This window comes from Panicum virgatum, chromosome 4N (genome assembly GCF_016808335.1).
Source record: "Panicum virgatum strain AP13 chromosome 4N, P.virgatum_v5, whole genome shotgun sequence".
Taxonomy (NCBI): domain Eukaryota; kingdom Viridiplantae; phylum Streptophyta; class Magnoliopsida; order Poales; family Poaceae; genus Panicum; species Panicum virgatum.
The window spans coordinates 3,474,648-3,494,502 of NC_053148.1; the positions used below are offsets into that span (position 1 = coordinate 3,474,648).

Consider the following 19,855-nt stretch of genomic DNA (forward strand, 5'->3'; position numbering starts at 1 on the left):
CGGTTGAACCGATGGTGGCGTCGGAGCATTCACCGTACTATTGTCCAGAGAGCTTGTCAAGTGTGCGAGGAGCAAGACCTTCAGCACCGGTTGAACCGATGATGTGCATCATATCGGTTTAACCGATGGTTGCTACGTTAGCAGTAGGTGCATGTCAGGCAATGACTATATGCTGGGTTAGGGCAACCGGTTGAACCGATACCCCTAGGCATAGACATCGGTTCAACCGATGCTATGCTGGATTTCACTAGCAGTTGGGAGAATGGCTCTATAGACTTTGTGGCCTATATATATGTCTCACCCCGGTCATTTAAAGCTTGCTAGAGTTCTGGGTGACTCCATACACATTGAAGAACACCTCCAAGCCATCCAAATACAAAGTGATCACACTTTTAGTCCTTAGCACACCTTTGTGAGTGTTAGTGCTAGGTTAGCTCTTGAGAGAGTGTGAAAGCAAGGTGTTGAGCCTTGTGTGCTATGCTTGAGAGCTACTCAAGCTTGTATCTTGGTACGCCGGCCCCTTGGAGCTTTGGTGGCTCGCCGGCAAGTCTACGACCCTCCAGCTTGATGTGGAGCAGCGTGAACAGCTTTGTGCGTGGGACGTGGAGACCCCATGCTTCGTGGAGAAGGTTCGTAGTGTAAAGTAGGATCAAAGTGACCGTGGTGACTTGGCAAGCCTTGGTGGCGAGTCAAGAAGAGTCATAAAAGAGACTTGGTGGCCGAAAATCAATACTCTCCATAGAGTGCTTCAACAACGTAGACTATTGGTGGCTTAGTGCCTACCAATACTATGAGATAAATCTTGGTGTCGAGAGTTTGCTTTCTCTCATCTCCTCTTTACGTTTCCATATTTTATACTTGCAACTTTGTATGCCTTTACATCTTAGTGTAGATCAAGCTAGGATTGGTTATAGGTTGCAAAACTCTTTTGAAATAAGAGTTTCACACTAGATGAACCGTAGTTGCACACTTTATTGAAGCAACAAGTACTGTGAAACATCAAGTAGTGCCATAATATTTATAAGTGCAAACAGCAAGTGATCGACACATGTCCAGTTCAAAAGGGTTGCACAATGATAGTATATAATATATCCTTGAGATCAAACATTATAACACAAGGCAATTTATTCTACGGATGAGAAAAGATAAAGCCGGGTGGAGTATATATACAGATGCTAATAGGATTCAGGACAGGGATAGAATTTCCTCTTGAATCTCTCGTCATTGGTCTGTCCTCCATCCTCCCTGCTCTCTTCGCTCCGTCGTAATAAGCTCCCCCTCGAAAGGGATGCCAGCATGCTTCTTGATGAACTTGTACATCTCTTTTACAGTCTTCTCCCACTCGAAAGTGATCTACAACCAAGAGAACCGACTCAACACGAGAATCAAGACCATCTTGTAAGCTGAGCACAATCCACTAACAAGTAGTTAGGTCCAGCTGATGGGAGTTCTAAAGAGAAAAGTTTAAAGGCTATGATTGTATATCTTGTCTACTGCAGATATGTGGCCTCTTTAGTATATAAGAAGACTTGACTTTATTATTAAACTTGCTCTTATTAACTATGAGGGGCGCACAGCTGTTTTTCTAATGGATGTTCGATTACTTGCACCACTAAATAGTAAACTGTATTTGAACTTTCGAGACTGATAAGTACTGCATGCCTAAACCAGTGCTTAATCTCTGTGATATAAGTTGAAATGGTTAGAAGCTAGCAGGGCTAGCTGCAAAATATGGGAATCTTGTTAACCAACAAGAGCCACATTTATGTTGCACCTAAGACAAACATTTCAGTACTAGCTTAATAAACTAGTTTGGACACAAAAGGGCATAATGATAGAATTGCTAAGAATAGTGCGATTAATGCCTAACATTAACAGATACGTGATACATTGCGAAACTGACAAGCGGTTGATAGAATAATAACTTACAGGCTCAGAGCTTTTCTTCCCTGCAGGATAAAAGAGGATCGTGGGGTATCCATGCGACTGCAGCAGGAAGTAAGAGTCAGTTCTGTGTCCAGCGAAGTCTATGCGGTAGTAAATTTGAACATATGCAAATGGGCAAGCAGAATATCACAATTTCATGAAATTCAATAACCCAACCAAAAATATCATATCAAGGCAGGGCTACAAGAGATCCATGTTCAAGCTTCAGCATTTATGGAGAGGGTACATCGGGTAACAGGACATAATTTCTAGTATCATGGTACCATGAGTTTTTTTTAGTAAAGCCATGCATAAGATTATCTGGCAAGCATTGAACCGAAAATCAAAGGGCACAAGCTTCCACAGGCACTGCTTTTAAGTTACCAAAAGTCCAAAACAATGAAGTGGTATTTCACACATTGTTCCATGATTTTCCCCCCATATAACAACAATAGGAAGTAAATATAGTTTTACATGCTAGGGATGTAAACTATACAGGCATGAACATATCTGTACTCTTGTGCATTAGAAAACAGAAACGCTTTGACATAAAAGTAAAGGTAGATGTAAATTTAAAAAACTCGGTCTGCGAGACGCAAGCCGCCCCCGAGCATTATAAGTAAGAAAATGGTCTTCTCAGAGGGGATGCAAGCTGCAAGTTGGAGATTGGACTGATCCACACGAAAATATTCCACGAGCAAGGATGAGGGGAAAGAGCAACAGGGAACTTAGGATCCCCGGCTCCCATGTTTACAACTGTCCAGCTGTGCAGCAGTAGGACCGTGGATGTATGACACGTGGTGGTGGAGAGGTGTGGTCCCTGGTCAAGGCCGTCGACGAGGGCGGGCGAGCTGGGCAGCCGCACAGGGCCCCCTAAAATGTGGGGCCTCCAAATTAAATACTGTTGTGTATGCTACCATGCTAGTTTTATCGGAGAGAAAAAAATCTTATGCCTGCTCCTTGGTCCGCCTAGAGAGTCACCCAGTCCGCTCGTCGCTGGAGCTTCTGTGCCGCGTCAATCATAACTCCTGAGTTCCGTCTAGCCTAATTTATGTTAATCTGCTCCTCTCTCTTTTTTATCCACTCCTCGTCTTCTATTGATTCCTAGGGCTCAAGGCATCACGCAATACACACACCATTACTGATTCATGGTAAGTTTACTTAAAAAAATTCATGGTTAAGTGAGTTGATACTTGATCGATTAATCAATGACACAATTCAGCAATTGTTTTAGCACATGATTAGTTTCTATAATTGCCCCTGTAGTTCATCTAACTATTGTCAGCATTTAGAAATATCCTATAGACCAATTTGCGGAATTTCCAATGATATAAATTGCTCCAAGATTTACTATGTGAATGATGCCTTTTAGTAGAATATGAGATCGATACAATGTTTATTTCTTTTAACTTTAATATTTATAAATATTGGATGCAACAATATAAATTGAAGCCCTATTTAGGGCCCCCATTTTAATTTCGCCCCGGGGCCCCAAATTTCTGGAGACGGCCCTGTCACTGGTTAGTCCTTACAGCTCAGGGTGGGCATAATTAACCGACAACCAAAAACCAAACTGAAATAACCGAATCCGAAACCAAAATAACCAAAACCAAAAAAATTGGTTCCCTATTCAATTCCAGAAACCATGGAACCGAAATAACCGAAAAAATTCGGTTCCTACTCTCAGTTATCTGAATTAATCGGAAGAACTGAATTACATAAACCTTGCATGAGTATATTTAGTTTATTTGTGATGTGTCACAATTGCTTTGTATTTCTTTTACTATATCTATTGTTCTCTTCTCAATTATTATTCTCTAAAATAGAGGAAGTATTGTCTAAATTTGTTATAGGGCATGTATGTTTTTCTTGTTATCTTAGCTTCTGTTAACAAATTTTTGTTAGTTTAGTTAGAACCGAAATCGAACCAAAATAACCGAGAAACGAAGTACTCGGTTCCTAAAATTTCTTGGAACCGATCGGTCCCTATTTTTTTGGAACCAAATTTCTTTAAAAAACCAAGAAACCAAACCGAACCGAACCGAATAATCACATGCCCACCCTAACTTAAAGCAGAGAGACAAAAGGTGAAGAAACCAAGCCGAGGAGGCTTGTCGGCAGATGTGTAATTATAACTACTCGGTACAGTACTAGCATACATATAGTTTAATATTTATTCAACGATAAGAATGCACATAGGCACAGGATAAATAAATAAATTCACAGTGATGCATATTTGGAACACGAGCTGCACTTATAATTGTACATAACAAAACCTTAAAAATATTATTGTTCAAGATGCACATATATTTGCACTACCTGATTCAATGCTCTATGAATAATAATTAACATAAATATGTTTTTGCATATAACAAAAATAATTCAACAGATGAGATATACACACTTTTGTGTAGATAAAAAATCATCAAACTTATTGAAATATGAGATGCACATATTTGTAAGCACACAAAAATGTCCAACAAAAATATTAAAAATATCCAAGCTGCGATGAACATTCTTTTAAAAACTAAAAAATTGTTGTGTGCACATGAACCTACCAAATAAGGTAAAATGACTTGTATTTTGGAACAAATTTTGTATCATATAATGATGTATTTTTTTGGAATGGACGGAGTAGTGTAATATACTAAAATGCACATTATTTGCACATAAATATTATGAATGTGCATACTTAAAATATGTGAGATAAATTGTCTAGTGGCGCACACAGCTTTGGTCATTACCAAAAGGGGTGAACATTCTAAAAATCAAATTTTCAGTGGAAGTTTTGTTGACTTGACATGCAGAAGTGTGCATGCAACATATGCATGATGGAGAACTGGAGAAAAGAATATGGCTTCTAGATAGTTAAATGAAATGTCATTTTCTCTTTCTCTCTCCTCTTAAAATATTCCTAAAACATGTGTGGGCCAGTGGTTGGGCACCACTGCATGCAGCAGACTAGCAGAGCTTCTAGGCTCCTGCAGTCTGAGACAGATAACGATGTGTCACCAGTCACTCTGTCAGACCCATCAGATCGAGCGATTACGAGATGGGAGCCGGGGAACCTGAGTTCCCCAGTTGATTTGGAAGTCCTAGCTGACTGTGCTGTGGCGCGGGTATGTTGTTGCATGGCTACCTATGCGTTGGGTCTAGAGAGTTTCTCTGCATCCTGGATGATCGCTTTTTTCTTTTGCTCAGGAAATAAAAAAGAAAAATATGGAACAATTTGATTTACTGCTGTAGACGAAACCGAACAAGTGAGAAGAATACTAGGATTAAACGAAGCTGACGGTAAACAGCATGCAAAACTAAGCAACACATGACGTAAAATGGACCTGGGCACGTGGATGCTCGTTGGTGGAGCCGTCCATTTTTGCTATTACAAGGGATTCGATGCCTAGCTAGTTTGTTGTAAGTAGGCTCCAGCGCCCGACAGTCCCAAGACCATGGTTCATATATCTGCAGTTCGAAGTGACTTGTCACGCTATGGGCAAAAAAATAAGTCCTATGTCTACAAACATCTACCAAATACATACCTCCAGAAGAACATCTTTTGATTCATCCAAAACTATTTGTTTTAGATTCTCGCCGACAACAATTTTGACATCCCCGTCGTTCTGTATGGGAACACAACGATGAATGAACCAACCAAATACAACAAATAAACAAAGGGGACACCAGACAAGTATTGGGACTCACAGATTCTGGTACCGGCGAAGTCATCTTGTAGAGATTATCCTCCAAGAGATCTTGAGCAAATTTCTGTGATTGGTCCAGAAAATAAAGATGTTAAGTCGAAGTGTTCTCGAACGGATATCGCTAGCAGCTATTCCTGCCTCTCAAACACTAACAGGTTTCACTTTAACAGTAGCAAAGTACTGAAATGTGGTCAGTATATTGATTTTAGAAAATATCTTCTACATACAGTGAAGTGCTAATTCTGATGAAAGAAGCAAACTATAATTTGTGTAAGGGAGTATCTGCCACATCAATCAAGTGACAGTAGCATAACGAACATTCTCTTGAAACTTTGGCTACAATCATTTGATCTGGTTTACTCTTCTAACAGCAAATCGCATAGTGTCTGGGTATTTAAACAAACACAAGAAAAGTCTGTTTTGACCCCTGAACTTGTCACTGAATCTGGATTAGTACGCCCTCCAACTTTAAAATACTGGATAAATTACCCACACTGACCATTTCAAAGTGGTTTTTATGGTGGTTTTGCTAACGTGGTAATGGACCCAACATGTTAGAATTTTTAGGGCTTGATTTCTCACCCAACCGAATCCTACCCACTTCCTACTGCTTTGACTGACAAGTGGGATCCACGGCTTGACTACACAAGCCGTGGCCATGGACATGGATGGCCGCGGATGAAGGGTGGAGGGATGGCCAGCTATGAGGTTGTGGTGTCGGTGCCGGTAGTGCATGAGGAGCAAAGGGGGACCCCCCTGTCTCACTCCTCCGCCGGGCTGCCCTTAGGGACTGCATGGCCGCCACATAAGCAAAAACCACTATAGAAATCTGTTTTGAAATGGTCAAGATTGTCTGGTTTTGATAGTTGAGGTATGCAAGATTTCTAGTTTAGAAATCTGTTTTGAAATGGTCAAGATTGTCTGGTTTTGATAGTTGAGGTATGCAAGATTTCTAGTTTTTTGTGTTCGGAGTTGTTTTTCAGATTTGGTGACAAGTTTATTAGGAGGGTAAAACATACTTTTCTCTTTTTAACACTAACCTTAATGGTGTCCTGTGATATCTCACCCGAAAGGGAAAACGTCCATTCACTTTTATACGAAGCAAGAACCTGCAGAACCAACATAGAGTTGGGATTTAAGTTCATACCATAAACACATTAAGTAAATTCAATTCATATTTGACTACATTTTTATCAATCCAAAGCAAGATGAGATCTGTTAAAGATGAACACAACAAGAGGCACCAATAAAAAGGATAAAAGTTAAACAAGGTAATAGCAATAAAAGTTAAGGGTATCAATAGTCTATGTCAAGGTTCTGGCATATAGATTGCCGATTTCAGTATGTTCTTATCACAGGATTCCATTATCATTCTTTAATATGAAATCAAAGTCAATGATTGATACTGTTTCTATTGAACAAACTAATAGGCAAGCAAAGATGACAAAAAACATCAGAGGCATTACCGTAGTCTCTTCTCCACATATATTAAAGTATTTGACAGCACTGATAATATCTTGATTGCCTCGATCCGCAAACACAAATAAAAGCTGCACAAGATCGTAACACAGTCACTAGTGATAGTAAATGAACAAAACAGCAGCTAGCTAGTATAAGGATCACTGTTGAATTAGATTAGATTTGGCTTTTTTAGCTGCAGTTGGATTTGAATTTGAATATAGCACAAGGAACAAGACAAGGAATTGAAAGAAGGTTAACACAAAGAATTACATTTCCCGTGAACGACTTTGCTGCTTCCTTAAAGATGGGCAGAAATTTTGATGACTCGTCTCCAGCCGCAAATAGAAAAATCTGATTTGAAAAAATTATGCAAAGTGGCTCAGTAAAGGCATAAGTACATAGTAGTATCTGCGTCCTGAGATATATGGGGTTCCGGCTGTGCCCCTAGACAAGTATTTGTCGATCTACAATTCTACATGGCCAAAATCCTTTATATTTCTAAACATATATGTAGTATGTGGACCAAAGAAAAAGATGTTAGAGAATGCATAAAAGAGATGAAATTGTAGACAATGTGACATGCCTTCTTCTTGAATAATGGAGCGACCAAGATAGAAGCCCAATTTTCCCGTGTTAATGTGGTGACCAAAGGACGATTGTTCAGAAACACAAAATCGGCGATGGTGTACTTGCTGAATTCCCCATCTACACATTAGACAGATTTCATTATATACATATGCATGATTAAATTTTCTGTAAGCGATTGGAGAACGGTACAATCCCTTATACATCATCTGAAATTTTGTGTTCCCTTGAATGCGGTTAATTAAAGTTATTAGAACATTCCAACTGACACTGATTAACTAATAAGATGCAAGAAGACTGTTATGCCCCATAATCCTTTGATTGAGAAGCATGACACCAACAAGCAGAACGCCTGCTATGCCCTGTACACTAGAAGGGGCAAGCTGCGCGATCAAACAGCCCCCCCCCCCCCCCCCCCAAAAAAAAGGGACTCCAAATTTTGCTTAAGTGCATGCTTAAGCACAGGTATAATATGTAATATTAAGGAGGAGAAAAAAACAGAGCAGTCAACAACAGTTACTCTTCTAATTCAAGACTACACAATACAATTTCCTTTCCACCTCTTCCTCTTCTTTTTTTTTGGTTCCCCATGACTCTTTGCTTTACTACTACTCCCGTACCAATTCTCCTCGAATCCACCTGCATATTTCTCCTCCAATCATTATGAGAAAATGATACATAATTTGTGTTGACACCCAAAATTGGCACAAATCGAGCGAGGTTAGCTGAGTAATCTGGGCGAACGGGTCAGACCGGTCCTAGAGCAGACCGTCCGGCCTACACCGCGGACTGTCTGCGAGTTAGGATGTTCGGACATCCGAACATCCTGGCTTGGTTCTAGTAGAGTAAAGTTCGGACCTCCGAACGTGCGGACCGTCCGGTTTCTACACGCGAATAGCCCGCCAGATGGACGTTCGGATGAACATTCTGGCCTGGTCCTAGCAAAGTAAAGTTCGGACCTCCGAACCACGTTCAGACATCCAAATGTTCTGGCCTGGTCCTAGCAGAGTAAAGTTCAGACCTCCAAACGCGCGGACCGTCCAGCCAACTGGTTCGTAAGTGCGTTCGGACCGATCAGACCGGTCCATGGGCGATCAGACCAGTCGGTAGAATGGTCAAACCGGTTTAAACAGGCTGGTCTGAGCTAGGAGTCGTATTTTGACACGGGATATGTGAGGGTTTTGACTCCTAATGGGTACAAAACTTCCCACCCTATAAATATAAGGCCGATTGACACACATCCAATCGAATCAATCTACTATGCATATATTTTTTACCCTAATTCTCTTCCAACCTCCCCTTGTTGTTCATCCCTGATCTCCACGACATTGATGGCGTTCAAGGCTTGCTGGTCAACCTAGGGCACATCTGGCAGCGTTCAAGACATGACGGGGTCCCTCCCGGGCGAGAGCTTCGACGGCCTTTGCTAGTTTGCTTGTAAACTAGTCGTTCTTTGTCACGTAAGCGCGTTGGTTATCTTTTTGCTGGTTTGCTTGTAAACCTCACCGTCCTTCACCATGTAAGTGTGATAGTTATCCCTCGAGACGACCGATTCTGGCGAAACCCTAGAAACCGGTCTAACTGGTTTGTTCAACTGGCCTGATCCGTCGGCGTGGCCTTGCTGCCCTTCGTTCCGTTTGGGACTCGCACGCTTGAGTGCTCTCGTGTGTTGATCGAGATTTGTGTCAACACATTTTTGACGACTCTGCTGGGGATGATAATTCTGGTTATTGAAGCGACCGAATTTCTCTGCCCTAGCCTTGTATTAATTGATTTACTATCTTGATTCGCCATCAATACTGCATCTCGTCTTCAAGCCGATTGCATCTATACTTGTGTTATTGCATCAGGCTGCTCAAGCCGATTGCATTCTACTTTGCTTGCTACTGCATATTGAAGATCAAAGAAAAAGCAAAGGCACATGGTGGGCTATCCATATGTTACATGTCATATTACTACACACCTGAGGTACAACATACAAATACATCATATGTTTATGTTATTGTGCTAGTACCATAAATTTTCATGTTGATATTGCTAGATATAATGATAGTGTGCATATTGCATCGGCTAGTAATTATTTAGATAATGGTTTTAATTATGCATCATAATTATGAAAATTAACATGCAAAGGCACATGTCATCGGCTAGTAATTATTTAGATAATGATTTCAATTACCCCTGAACGATTGGATCCGGATTCAGATTATCCGTATCTTATCTGAATTCAGATCTGTAATTTATCCGTACCACTTTCACCCCTATCAGCCGGAACCGGTTCCTCTGCAGTACTGCAGAGGGACTCGGTGCCACTGACCTGCGGGCCCCATGGTTCAGGGGGCCACAGGTCAGTGGGAGAGTCTCCCTGCAGTACTGCAGAGGAGACTCATCCCTATCAGCCGGAGTTCTGATAACTGATATCTAGATTGCTCTGTGCCCTTTGAGTCAGTAAGTTGGCTCTTCCACTATTTTAATATAATTGGGTCATTGTTAAAATAAAAATGTCATGTGACCGGAAGAGAACGACATCAGTGGCATGAAAGGAAATAAAACTTCCAACAGATGGCACTAAAGGGATATCTTAAATGTTTAAGTGGCGTTGAAGAGGTTTAGAGTTTTTTATAGCATATATGGAATTTCCTCTCCATGCTATTCCGCAGTCACACATGGAGAGAGAGAGAGAGAGAGAGTTATGTACTGAAGCTAGTAACTTGAAATGAAAGCACATACCATATAAGGTAAACTTCTCCATCTCTTTGTTCATAAATATTAGGGATGGACGGTTTGCTGCTGCGTCCAAGTGGAAAACCTCAGCAACATCAGGTTTAAACGTCCGGTAAAATCTAACACCATCTTCCAGCCTTGAAGCTGCAGCTAGCTCAGCACTGTGAGGACTCTGCAGCATTTGAAAAAAAAATAGTTCCAAGAGTTAAATTGCCTCTGAGGTCTAAAAATATAAGGTTATCTTCTTGTTCTTCCTAGGATAGTCTTAAACCTTCACCGGTACCCCTAATCTTTCGACTCATGTGAGGCCTTTTTTCTTAGAACCACTTGCATGCATAGCATTAAGAGAAAGAGAATTCAAAAGGTTTCGAAGAGTCGATTACATAATAAATATCTAGTGACTACAATTAGTTCGGAACCACAACAAACATATCTAGAAACATTGCATCCTCCCACATCTGGGCCTCTCCCCACTTCGGAGTAACGAGCGCTGAAGGGAGAATAGCTGTCGTGCGATGACATGAGGGTTGTGGTTGTTCTAGATAAGCCTGATAACCAAGATGAAGAGTCTGTCAAAACCCTTCGATGCGCCATGGGCAGCTAGGTGCCAGTCTCAGAAGAGGTTGTTTTGTGGAGTTTTTGAATGATGATCCAGAGTTCTAACTTCTAAACGAGCACTACTCCTGGTTAACTTCCTGTAAAATATGCAACACTTGGTTTCTAGAATATCATGAATACTTATCCTTAGGCTCTGCATTCACATTGGTGTAATAAATTGTGCATGTTTATTATAATATTATTATTGCTATGAATTGATGATGTTGCTAAACATGTGTTGAAATTGATTCTGGGATGTACACTTTGTTTGTTTGTTAAACCAAGTGTGACACTTGCTCATTGTGAATAGTCCTAGTTATTGTTATATTTGGAGCACAATTTATTTTATTTTTCCTGATTTTATGCCCTTTGTGAATAGTCCTAGTTATAATTATGTGAAGAGCTAGTACGATTGAATTTTAATTATAATGGAGGAAGTCTAGCTGCGCTATTTGAGTTGATAAACATGCTAGTTAAGTGGATGCTAATAAAGGGGGGAAGAAAAGAAAGGAAGTACGGTCGCTAAAACATCTGGGTGTGTTTTGAATTAATTAAGGAGTAGGGTAAACAAAATTTGATGCATGCAGCGGCATTGCCGAAGAACAAATTAAGTAATAATTAATTAATGTGAAAAAGAGAAAGAAAGGATTTCATACGGATGGGTGGTCGAGGAAGGCGACCACGGCACTGCCATTAATCTCGTTGCGTATCCTTTTAGCGTCATCGACGTTGGCGATGTCGTGCACCCCGGGGTTGAGGTTCTTGTTGATCCAGTCAACGATGGCGGTCTTGGTCTTGGCACCGGCGTAGGGACTGGGGATGCCATCAACGAAGAAGAGGATTGTGAGGAACTCTTTTCGGACTTCGTACCGTTGGGCAAGGTCGGTGTCCTTGGTGGTGTCGACCTTGTCGAGGACGACGTCGACCTTCTGATCGGCGAGGTAGGCGGCGGCGGCGGCGTATTCTGGGGCAAGCTCCTCGCTTTGGCTCCATGAGGGATTGTAGAAGCTGACCATGACGCGGCGACGCGTCCTGATCATGTCGGAGAAGCCGGAGTCGGTGAGGGCCACGACGTGCTTCTCGTTGAACTGCTTCCACGCGCAGATGTTGAGGTGGTAAAGCAAGGCCCATAGATGGGTGATGAGCTCGCCGCCATGGGAGAGGTGCCGCATGTGTGCCTCCGCATTGCCGTAGGGCGCAGCGTACACCAGCATCCGAACCCACACCAGCGCCAGCACCTTCCAGTGGTCAGAGCAACGCCTACTGTCAGGAGGCAGATCCTTCCGGCCGAGAAGCTGGTCTATCAGATCTGGGACATGGCATCCAGCCTTCATGCTGCGCACTGTCTCCGCGTCCTGCACAGGGAGCAACCGCCCAGGGAGCAAGTCTGGCGCCGACACCAGCAAGTAGGCACAGTACCTGGACAGAGCAATGGCCACGCGCCGATTCTTCTCTCTTTCTTCAACTTCTCCTTCACCTCCTCCTGCTTCATTTTTTCTAAAACCTGCTACTGCTGCTGCTTTTTTCAGACAATTGGCAAAAGTTTCCTTGCAGCCTATGCGATCCTCCTTTCTCATGGCATCCTCCTGCTTATCATGCTCTGCTAACCGCTGTCACACTGTGCCACTGCACAACAAAGTGCGCGTACAATTGCTCAGACCTTGCTTTAGTACCATAGGGGACTTCGTCCAAGGCTAGTCCGTTCTCAGTCAGAAAGGAAAACCAATTCCCATCTATTGTGTCGGTCCTGATCTGCTCAAGAAATTTGATAATGGATCTTTTCACGTCGTTGTCCAGCCTGATGGCCGCTCCTTTGTTGCCGTCTCTGCCCAACAAGTCCCACAAGACCTCTCTGATGTAGTCCAATCCAATCATCCGAATGAACCTATGACATTTCTTATAAGCCGTTTGAAGCCAGGAAATAATTCCTCCTCTTCTGTCGCTGCTGCTGTCATAACTGCTTCCCTCTTTATCCTTTAGTGAATACTGGCCAAGCTTATCTTGCCAGAGGTACTTGTCAAACCACAGATTAGTGCGGGTAACAACAAATGCTTTCAGTTTCATCTGCCAAGACCACTTCATTCTGTCATCCTCCTCCCCCTGATCCCCCTTGCAGCACACGGCTTCCTTGAATTTTTTCCTCATTTCCCGGGCGTACTCAGAGACAACAGCCACTTTGGCCCAGTTTGATGCCCAGCACCTGATCAACTGCGTTAATTCAACCAGAGTCAGGGACACCAAAATGACAAGAGTAATAACAAGATCTAGAGTTGTTGTATCCACAACGATGGTGGAGGCGCCAGGACCATGAGAAGTAGTAGGTCGGCTAGCCCTTGTCCCAGGAATGGCAGCTACTATACCCACAAAACATATCCCAGTGAATGAAGCCAATGACCACAAACTAGCAGCTTTTGGTTGATAGTAGTGAAGGAATACGTTGCCCGTGAAGAAAACATCGTAGAGAAAAGCCAACTCAACCTCAATCACCTTCAAGGCCCGCTTGTAGTCAACAACAGGCTTGGGTTCCTCGTAGAGAATTTGCTTCTCTATCTGCAATTGTTTATTTTTCGACAGGGTGTAATTGTCATCCGTATCCTTGAAGTCATCCATGTTCACTGTCACAGAATCATGATCATTCAACCCAAGAAAATACCGTTGCAACTTATGAGACAGACAGAAGCTAACGCACACATCATAACAGGACTCCAGCTTATCCTCACGTTTGCATACATCATCTATATCAGCCATGCTAACTATCTCAGGAAACATCCAAAAACCTTCGCCGCGTCTCTCAAATTCCTGAATGTCTTCGGGAGTAATGTCTTTGGGAAGGTCATCAGGAATCTCGAGGAGCAAATGCCGTCGTTGCTGCAAGGATCTTGCTAACATCAACAACCCGCCACCATCCTTTATCTTTTGTACCATTTTTCGCATTCTGCTTTGTTGCAGAAGCGCCAATGATCTATGAAAACCCTTGATGAATGAGATGGCAGACAAAACATTGATGGCTGTGTTACCAACATTACTGGAAATGATTGAGATACTCATCAGAAAGACATATCCAAAGTAGAGGCAAATCTGATATACCATCTTTGAGAGTGGACCTTTGTAGTCAAGGCCATTATATGCGGTGACTGGATCAACAGAGCTGAAGAGGGTGAATAACGATACCGTCCATATAGGATACATCTCGCTCTTCACCGATGAAGATTGCATTATGCCAATGCTGTAGATCCCAAGGGATAGAGATAAAGCATGTGCTGCAAAGAAGCCCTTTTGGATTATCCAACGATTGGACCAGCGGCGGCACGACCCAAAGGCAACAAGGAGGAATGCGATGATGATGGCCACTACTGCCAATGCCTGGATACGGAGCACTGTCCCCCTTGGGCTTCCCCACACATCTTTCGGCTTATGCCAGAAGGTTGTTGGCGTTGTATTTCTCAAGTCCAGTTCCATATTCTCCACGCGGTGATATTCAGCCTTAAAAGGAGAAGATGGATTGTAAGGCAATATACAGATAGAGAGTAGTTTTTCTTAAGATAAAAGCATAAAAATGTATTAATAGAAGTGCAGCCAATACTTATTGCAGCACACACAGATCCAAGCTAGAGGTGAAGCCAAAATATCAAAATTCAGGGCATGGAGCTTATGGCCAGCCATCACAATCAATTCCATTTCTAAATCGCCACCCCAAGTGGGAGGAGACCTCAATAAAAGATGTCACTAGCAGGCAAGGCAACAGGTCACATGGATGCCAACACAGATATAACCACGCACAAATAACAATTTGTCAGCTCATTTTCCAATTTCCAGTTTACCATTGTTTGTTTCCCGGTATGAAATAAATGTTATGATTATATGACTTTATGGGTACATAGTAAACTGCATCTATGACTGACGAACACATATCTTAGCAATGAGCAATATGGCTGAGGAGACAAACAAGTAACAGCTTTTCTTTTTTCGTGTAAATAACATCATTTTTGGACCTGCTCAATTGGAATGTGTAGACGAAATCGGCCTAACAAGAATCTGAATGCAAAATAAGAAAAACAACAAGCTTCGCTACTAACTGAATAACTGGATAAGAACATATCTGTAGCCGTAGGTGCTGGTCAGCTCAGGAACCGGTGTGCTTTGTAAAAGACGAAAAAAAAGATGAAAAGGGAAAACTGAAAACCAAAGCAGCAGCACTAATTTCTCCCGTTGCAACCAAACTAGCGCATGCTAATAGTAGTCCGTTGCAGAGCTTCCTCCGACAGAAGTACAAAGAAATACGTACGCACTGAGACAGATGATTGCAGTTTCGAGCCACGTACCGTGGTTGCGCCCCTCTATTCAAAGCAGAGCTTCTTCTTCCTTCAGAAAGCCTACAGGGATTCAAGCCTCCAACTCAGGATGCTGCAAGAGCTAGGAGAGCCCTCCGTGACCCCTTAAGAAGACCATGAGACGTAGAGCCGGAAGTCAGATTCAATCAAATAATACCGATCTGATCCGTGTGTTAGTATAAATTTCTTGACTTGCAGCAACTTCGGGTCATTCTTAGTCTCTTAACTTTTTTGTTAGATGGCAAGGTACTATTTTAGAAAAATAAAATAATAATATAGGTGCGTTGCGACGGGACAAAAGAAGCACGGCTGCAGACAGAGGCCGCCGGCGCGGCGTGGAGGGCGAGCCGGAGCGCTGTGCTCGGTCGGCTGCAGGCCACGCCAGGTGCATGGTCGGACGGCGCGCCAGCAAGCGCGGCCGCAGAGCTGCCAGCCGGCGTGCGAGCGGCCGCGAGGGCAGGCAGCGGGCGGAGGCTGGGCCTGGGCGCGAGGCTGCCGGGGCGTGAGCATGCTCGGCGGCGCGGGGAGGCCGAGCAGGCGAGCGTGCAGAGCAGCGGGCGGTTGCTGCTTTGATAGCATGGGCGGATCCAGCGGTCCAAACCCACCGCTGGAGGCCCTTCTGACCCACTGCTGGATCCATGAAGCCTCTTCTAAGCCTCAATATTATGTGAGGAGAGACTAAAATTATTTAGAGGTAGAAGAAAACCCCTTCTAAAAATTATTCTGAATCTGCTACTTATCATTGCCTATCTGGTATACGTCACTATAGCTTGCTAATTCTGAAATCAATATTGATACACCTGATGGTTTTACAATAAAAACAAATAAGAACACTACATGAAAGAGAGGTTATCGTTAGCCTCACTGATAGATATAGTTTAGGGAAAAGTCCGCTTTACAATCTTAAACTATCAGAAAAGTCCGATTTTCAACCTTAATTACAAAATCAGATAACAAAGACCATCCAACTATTGGAACCTGGCAAGTTGGCCCTTTAGGTGGTTTTGAAGGTGGTTTTCTATTTCGTGAGAATTAAAAATATTCAAATTTAAACAAAAAAATTCATAAATAATTCATTTTAAATAAAAAATGTACAAAATGGGTATAATTTTTTTTTTTAAAATGTCACCTATCTATTGTTAGGATACTTTTCAGTTATTCAGATTCAATTTTTTATTTACATAATATTTAGTTTCTTATAATTATGTCTATTGTTTTTAAGTAACTAAGATTCAAATAAAGCAATAATAAATAGGTTACATTTCTAGAAAAATTTGGTGCTAGTTTCATATTTTTCTGATTCAAAATGAATTAGTTTTGATTTTTAAAGCTAACTAGAATTTTTTATTTTCTTTAAAAAATACAAAACCACCTTGTAAACCACCCCAAGAGCCAAATTTACCCGGTTTCAACAGTTGGATGGCCTATGTTATCCGGTTTTATAGTTGAAGGTTGAAAATCGGACTTCTACAATAGTTCGAGGGTATAATTTGGACTTCTCCCTATAGTTTATTCATTGACAGATAATTTGTTCCTCCGATGTTTGGTAATTTAGATGCTGAACAAGACTCCGATGATATTTTTTTTAATAGCATATACTATGATTTCGTGATAGATTTTGTGTGTGGAATGCATCTGTCATGTGAAATAGCTAGAAATAGATAGAACAAGCGATCGTTGACTTTCATTGACTTGCATAATTCAGTAATACTTATATTTAATTGTTGAAATGATGGGACGTGCATAGCGTGCCCAATGTTCTAGTTTGCTAAAGAAACCACCGGTAGAAGTCCTTTCTCGGCTGCTAGTTTTCTTTAGCAGCCGCTAGTGCAGAACCATTATCATCCATTTTTTTATCTTTTCCATTTACGTTACCAGTGTAGTTCGTAGTCTAAAAGTGCATCTAAACCTCTAAGTAGGTTTAGTGACATAATACTTAAGAAACAAATAATTATATTGAGTTGATGGTGAAATGTTGAAGCGGTATATTTTGAGAATCAGACACCATGTATCATAGTGATAGTCTGAGGAGCAATAGCGAGTAGGTCCAAAACTGACAGTTATATATTAAGAGTATGGTGAAATGTTGAAGCAGTATATTTTGAATGTTAGAGCAACTCCAAGAGATTTTCTATAACTTTCTCAATTATTAGAAATAGAGATTTTAATTAAAAAATACCCTCCAACAGCTCCTCTAAATAGTTATCTAAGTATAGTCATCCTACATTCCGCATTTCTCGCTAGCCAAAGATCGATAACGAATATAGCTTTCTAGAGTGTACACAACATATAGAAAAGCTGTTGGAGAGTAAAAACATATAGAAAGCGATTTTTGTGGAGAAGGCTCTCCAAATAATAATTTGTTGTAGAGTAAAATTTAGAAAGACTCTTATAGGTGCTCTTAATTTTCCAAAAAGTTTAAAATATATTCTTATTGATTCTTTTTTTTTTGCATAAATTCGAACTCAGGGTGCTGCAAGAGCTAGGAGATCCACCCCTCCGTGACCCTTCAGAAGACCAAGAGACGTATAGCGGGAAGTCAGATTCAGACGCACATGCCCCAAGTATTTACGCACATGCCCCCAAGTATTTCTTCAAGTAATACAAACCTAATCCGTATTAGTATAAATTTCTTGACTTGCAGCAACTTCGGGTCATTCTTATTTTCTTTATAAGCGAGGCACCATTATTTATGAAAATAAAATAATAACATGGGTGCGTTGCGACGGGCCGAGACAAAAGAAGGATTGTATTAAGATGCATACGGTGAGTAGCCCACTGTGCATTGCGAAGCAACACGCCGTTAGTTATTTACCTTTTAGTTTTGGGAACATATCTGGTGCAAACCACAACTTTGTGAAAATTCGTGCAAACTACGGCAAAAATATCGTCTAAATTTACCAAAAAAATTATACATGTAGATGATATGATGCTATACAATCTTGTAAAATATCTTGTCCAAACTCGACTTCGTTTGTGATATATAAAAATAACAAGAAATTTGTTATTTTTATATCTCAAAAACAAAGTCGAGTTTGAAAAAGATATTTTACAAGATTGTGTATCATCATATTATCTACATGTGTGATTTTTTTGGTGAATTTAGACGACTTTTTTGCCGTGATTTACACGAGTTTTTATGAAGACTATGGTTTGCACTAGATACGTTCCCATTAGTTTTAACACTTAAACTGGTGCATATATGATTTCTGGTGGTAGTTAGTTGGTAAAATGGTGGCGAATACCCACACTAAGTTAGCTCATGTCACTAGAGATCACGGAGTTTTACTTGGGCGTAAAAGACCACTGGTAGAAATTAGTTTTCCATTGCCAGCTATTTGCTAAAGAAACCACCGGTAGAAATCCTTTCTTCGCTGGTAGTTTCTTTAGCAACCGCTTGTGCAGAACCCATTATCATTCATCTCTTATCGCTTCCATTTATGTTATCAGTATTTATTTTGTAGTCTAAAAATGCATCTAGACCCCTCAGTGAGTTTGGCCGTGTTTGGTTATTTTTCGTGAAATTTTTTTAAAGGAATCTTGCATGCATGATGCATTAAACGAAGTCTATTTACAAAAAAATTTTCAAAGATGAGTGTAAATTTGCGAGCCGAACCTAATGAACTTAATTAGTTCATGATTAGATACAGTAATTATACTCTAATTGTCCTCTAATCATACGATCAAAGACCTCATTAGTTACAGTAACTGCTACCGTACCATGGTTGTGGAGATAGTTTTGTAATTTTATTTTATTTAATACCTATAATTAGTGGTCAAAACTGCGAAAAGTTTTTGCAAAATTTTTTTCACGCCAAACCAAACGCGGCCTTTAGTAGTTTATTGACATAATGCTTAAGAAACGAATAATTATATTGAGTTGATGGTGAAATGTTGAAGCGGTATATTTCAAGAATCCGGCACCATAGTGATAGTCTCAGTAACAAAAGCTAGTAGGTACAAAACTGACAGTTATATATAGTTGATGGTGAAATGTTGAAGCGGTATATTCTGAATATGAATGTTAATTTTTTTCAAGAAAAATATTTTTTGTTATTTTTTGTTGCATAGTAAAATCGAAATAACACCACGGACCAAACGCAATCCATCTTCTCAAATCCAACATCAACTACATTAGAGGCCTCCGTGGATGTTTCCAGTCCCGCCATCCTGGGCCGACAACCGGGCCATTTCGTTGTGTCTCCGTGACGGACGAGCCGACGGCTATGGCCCGCTTTTAGCTTCCGACGCGGCCTTTTTTTTTATATATATTTTAAAAAAATTAAAATTTCAAAAATATATGGCTGTTCTAAGAAATTTCAAAAATGGGCTCCTGTCGCCCATGGGGAGGGCGACAGGCCCCCCGACAGGCTTTTTTTTAAAAAAAATTACAAACCGGTCCTCGGTCAGCGCAGCGCGGGCCCCCCAACGGACGACAGGGGGCCGGTCGCCCCCCCTGTGGCGACAGGGTCCCCGCCTCTATATAAGCCCTCCACCCACATTCCCTCCTCATTTGAGCCCAAAAATTCC

General features: G+C 41.3%; 1 protein-coding gene and 1 pseudogene across 1 annotated transcript; both read right to left on the reverse strand.

Annotated features, from left to right (window-relative positions):
• Positions 1-1,054: 1,054 nt before the first annotated feature.
• On the reverse strand, positions 1,055-12,686 carry LOC120668448 (annotated as a pseudogene).
• Positions 12,570-15,840, reverse strand: LOC120668449. The gene is made up of 2 exons (XM_039948159.1): positions 15,317-15,840; positions 12,570-14,477 (listed from the first exon to the last, which is right to left on the reverse strand). Exon 2 carries the CDS (start codon positions 14,451-14,453, stop codon positions 12,588-12,590), a length of 1,866 nt encoding a protein of 621 aa, XP_039804093.1. The 5' UTR covers positions 14,454-14,477; positions 15,317-15,840; the 3' UTR covers positions 12,570-12,587.
• Between the last annotated feature and the right edge of the window lie 4,015 nt (positions 15,841-19,855).

Coding starts and splice junctions, on each gene's coding strand:
- LOC120668449 (XM_039948159.1), bottom strand. CDS start 14,453: ATGGAACTGGACTTGAGAAATACAACGCCAACAACCTTCTGGCATAAG.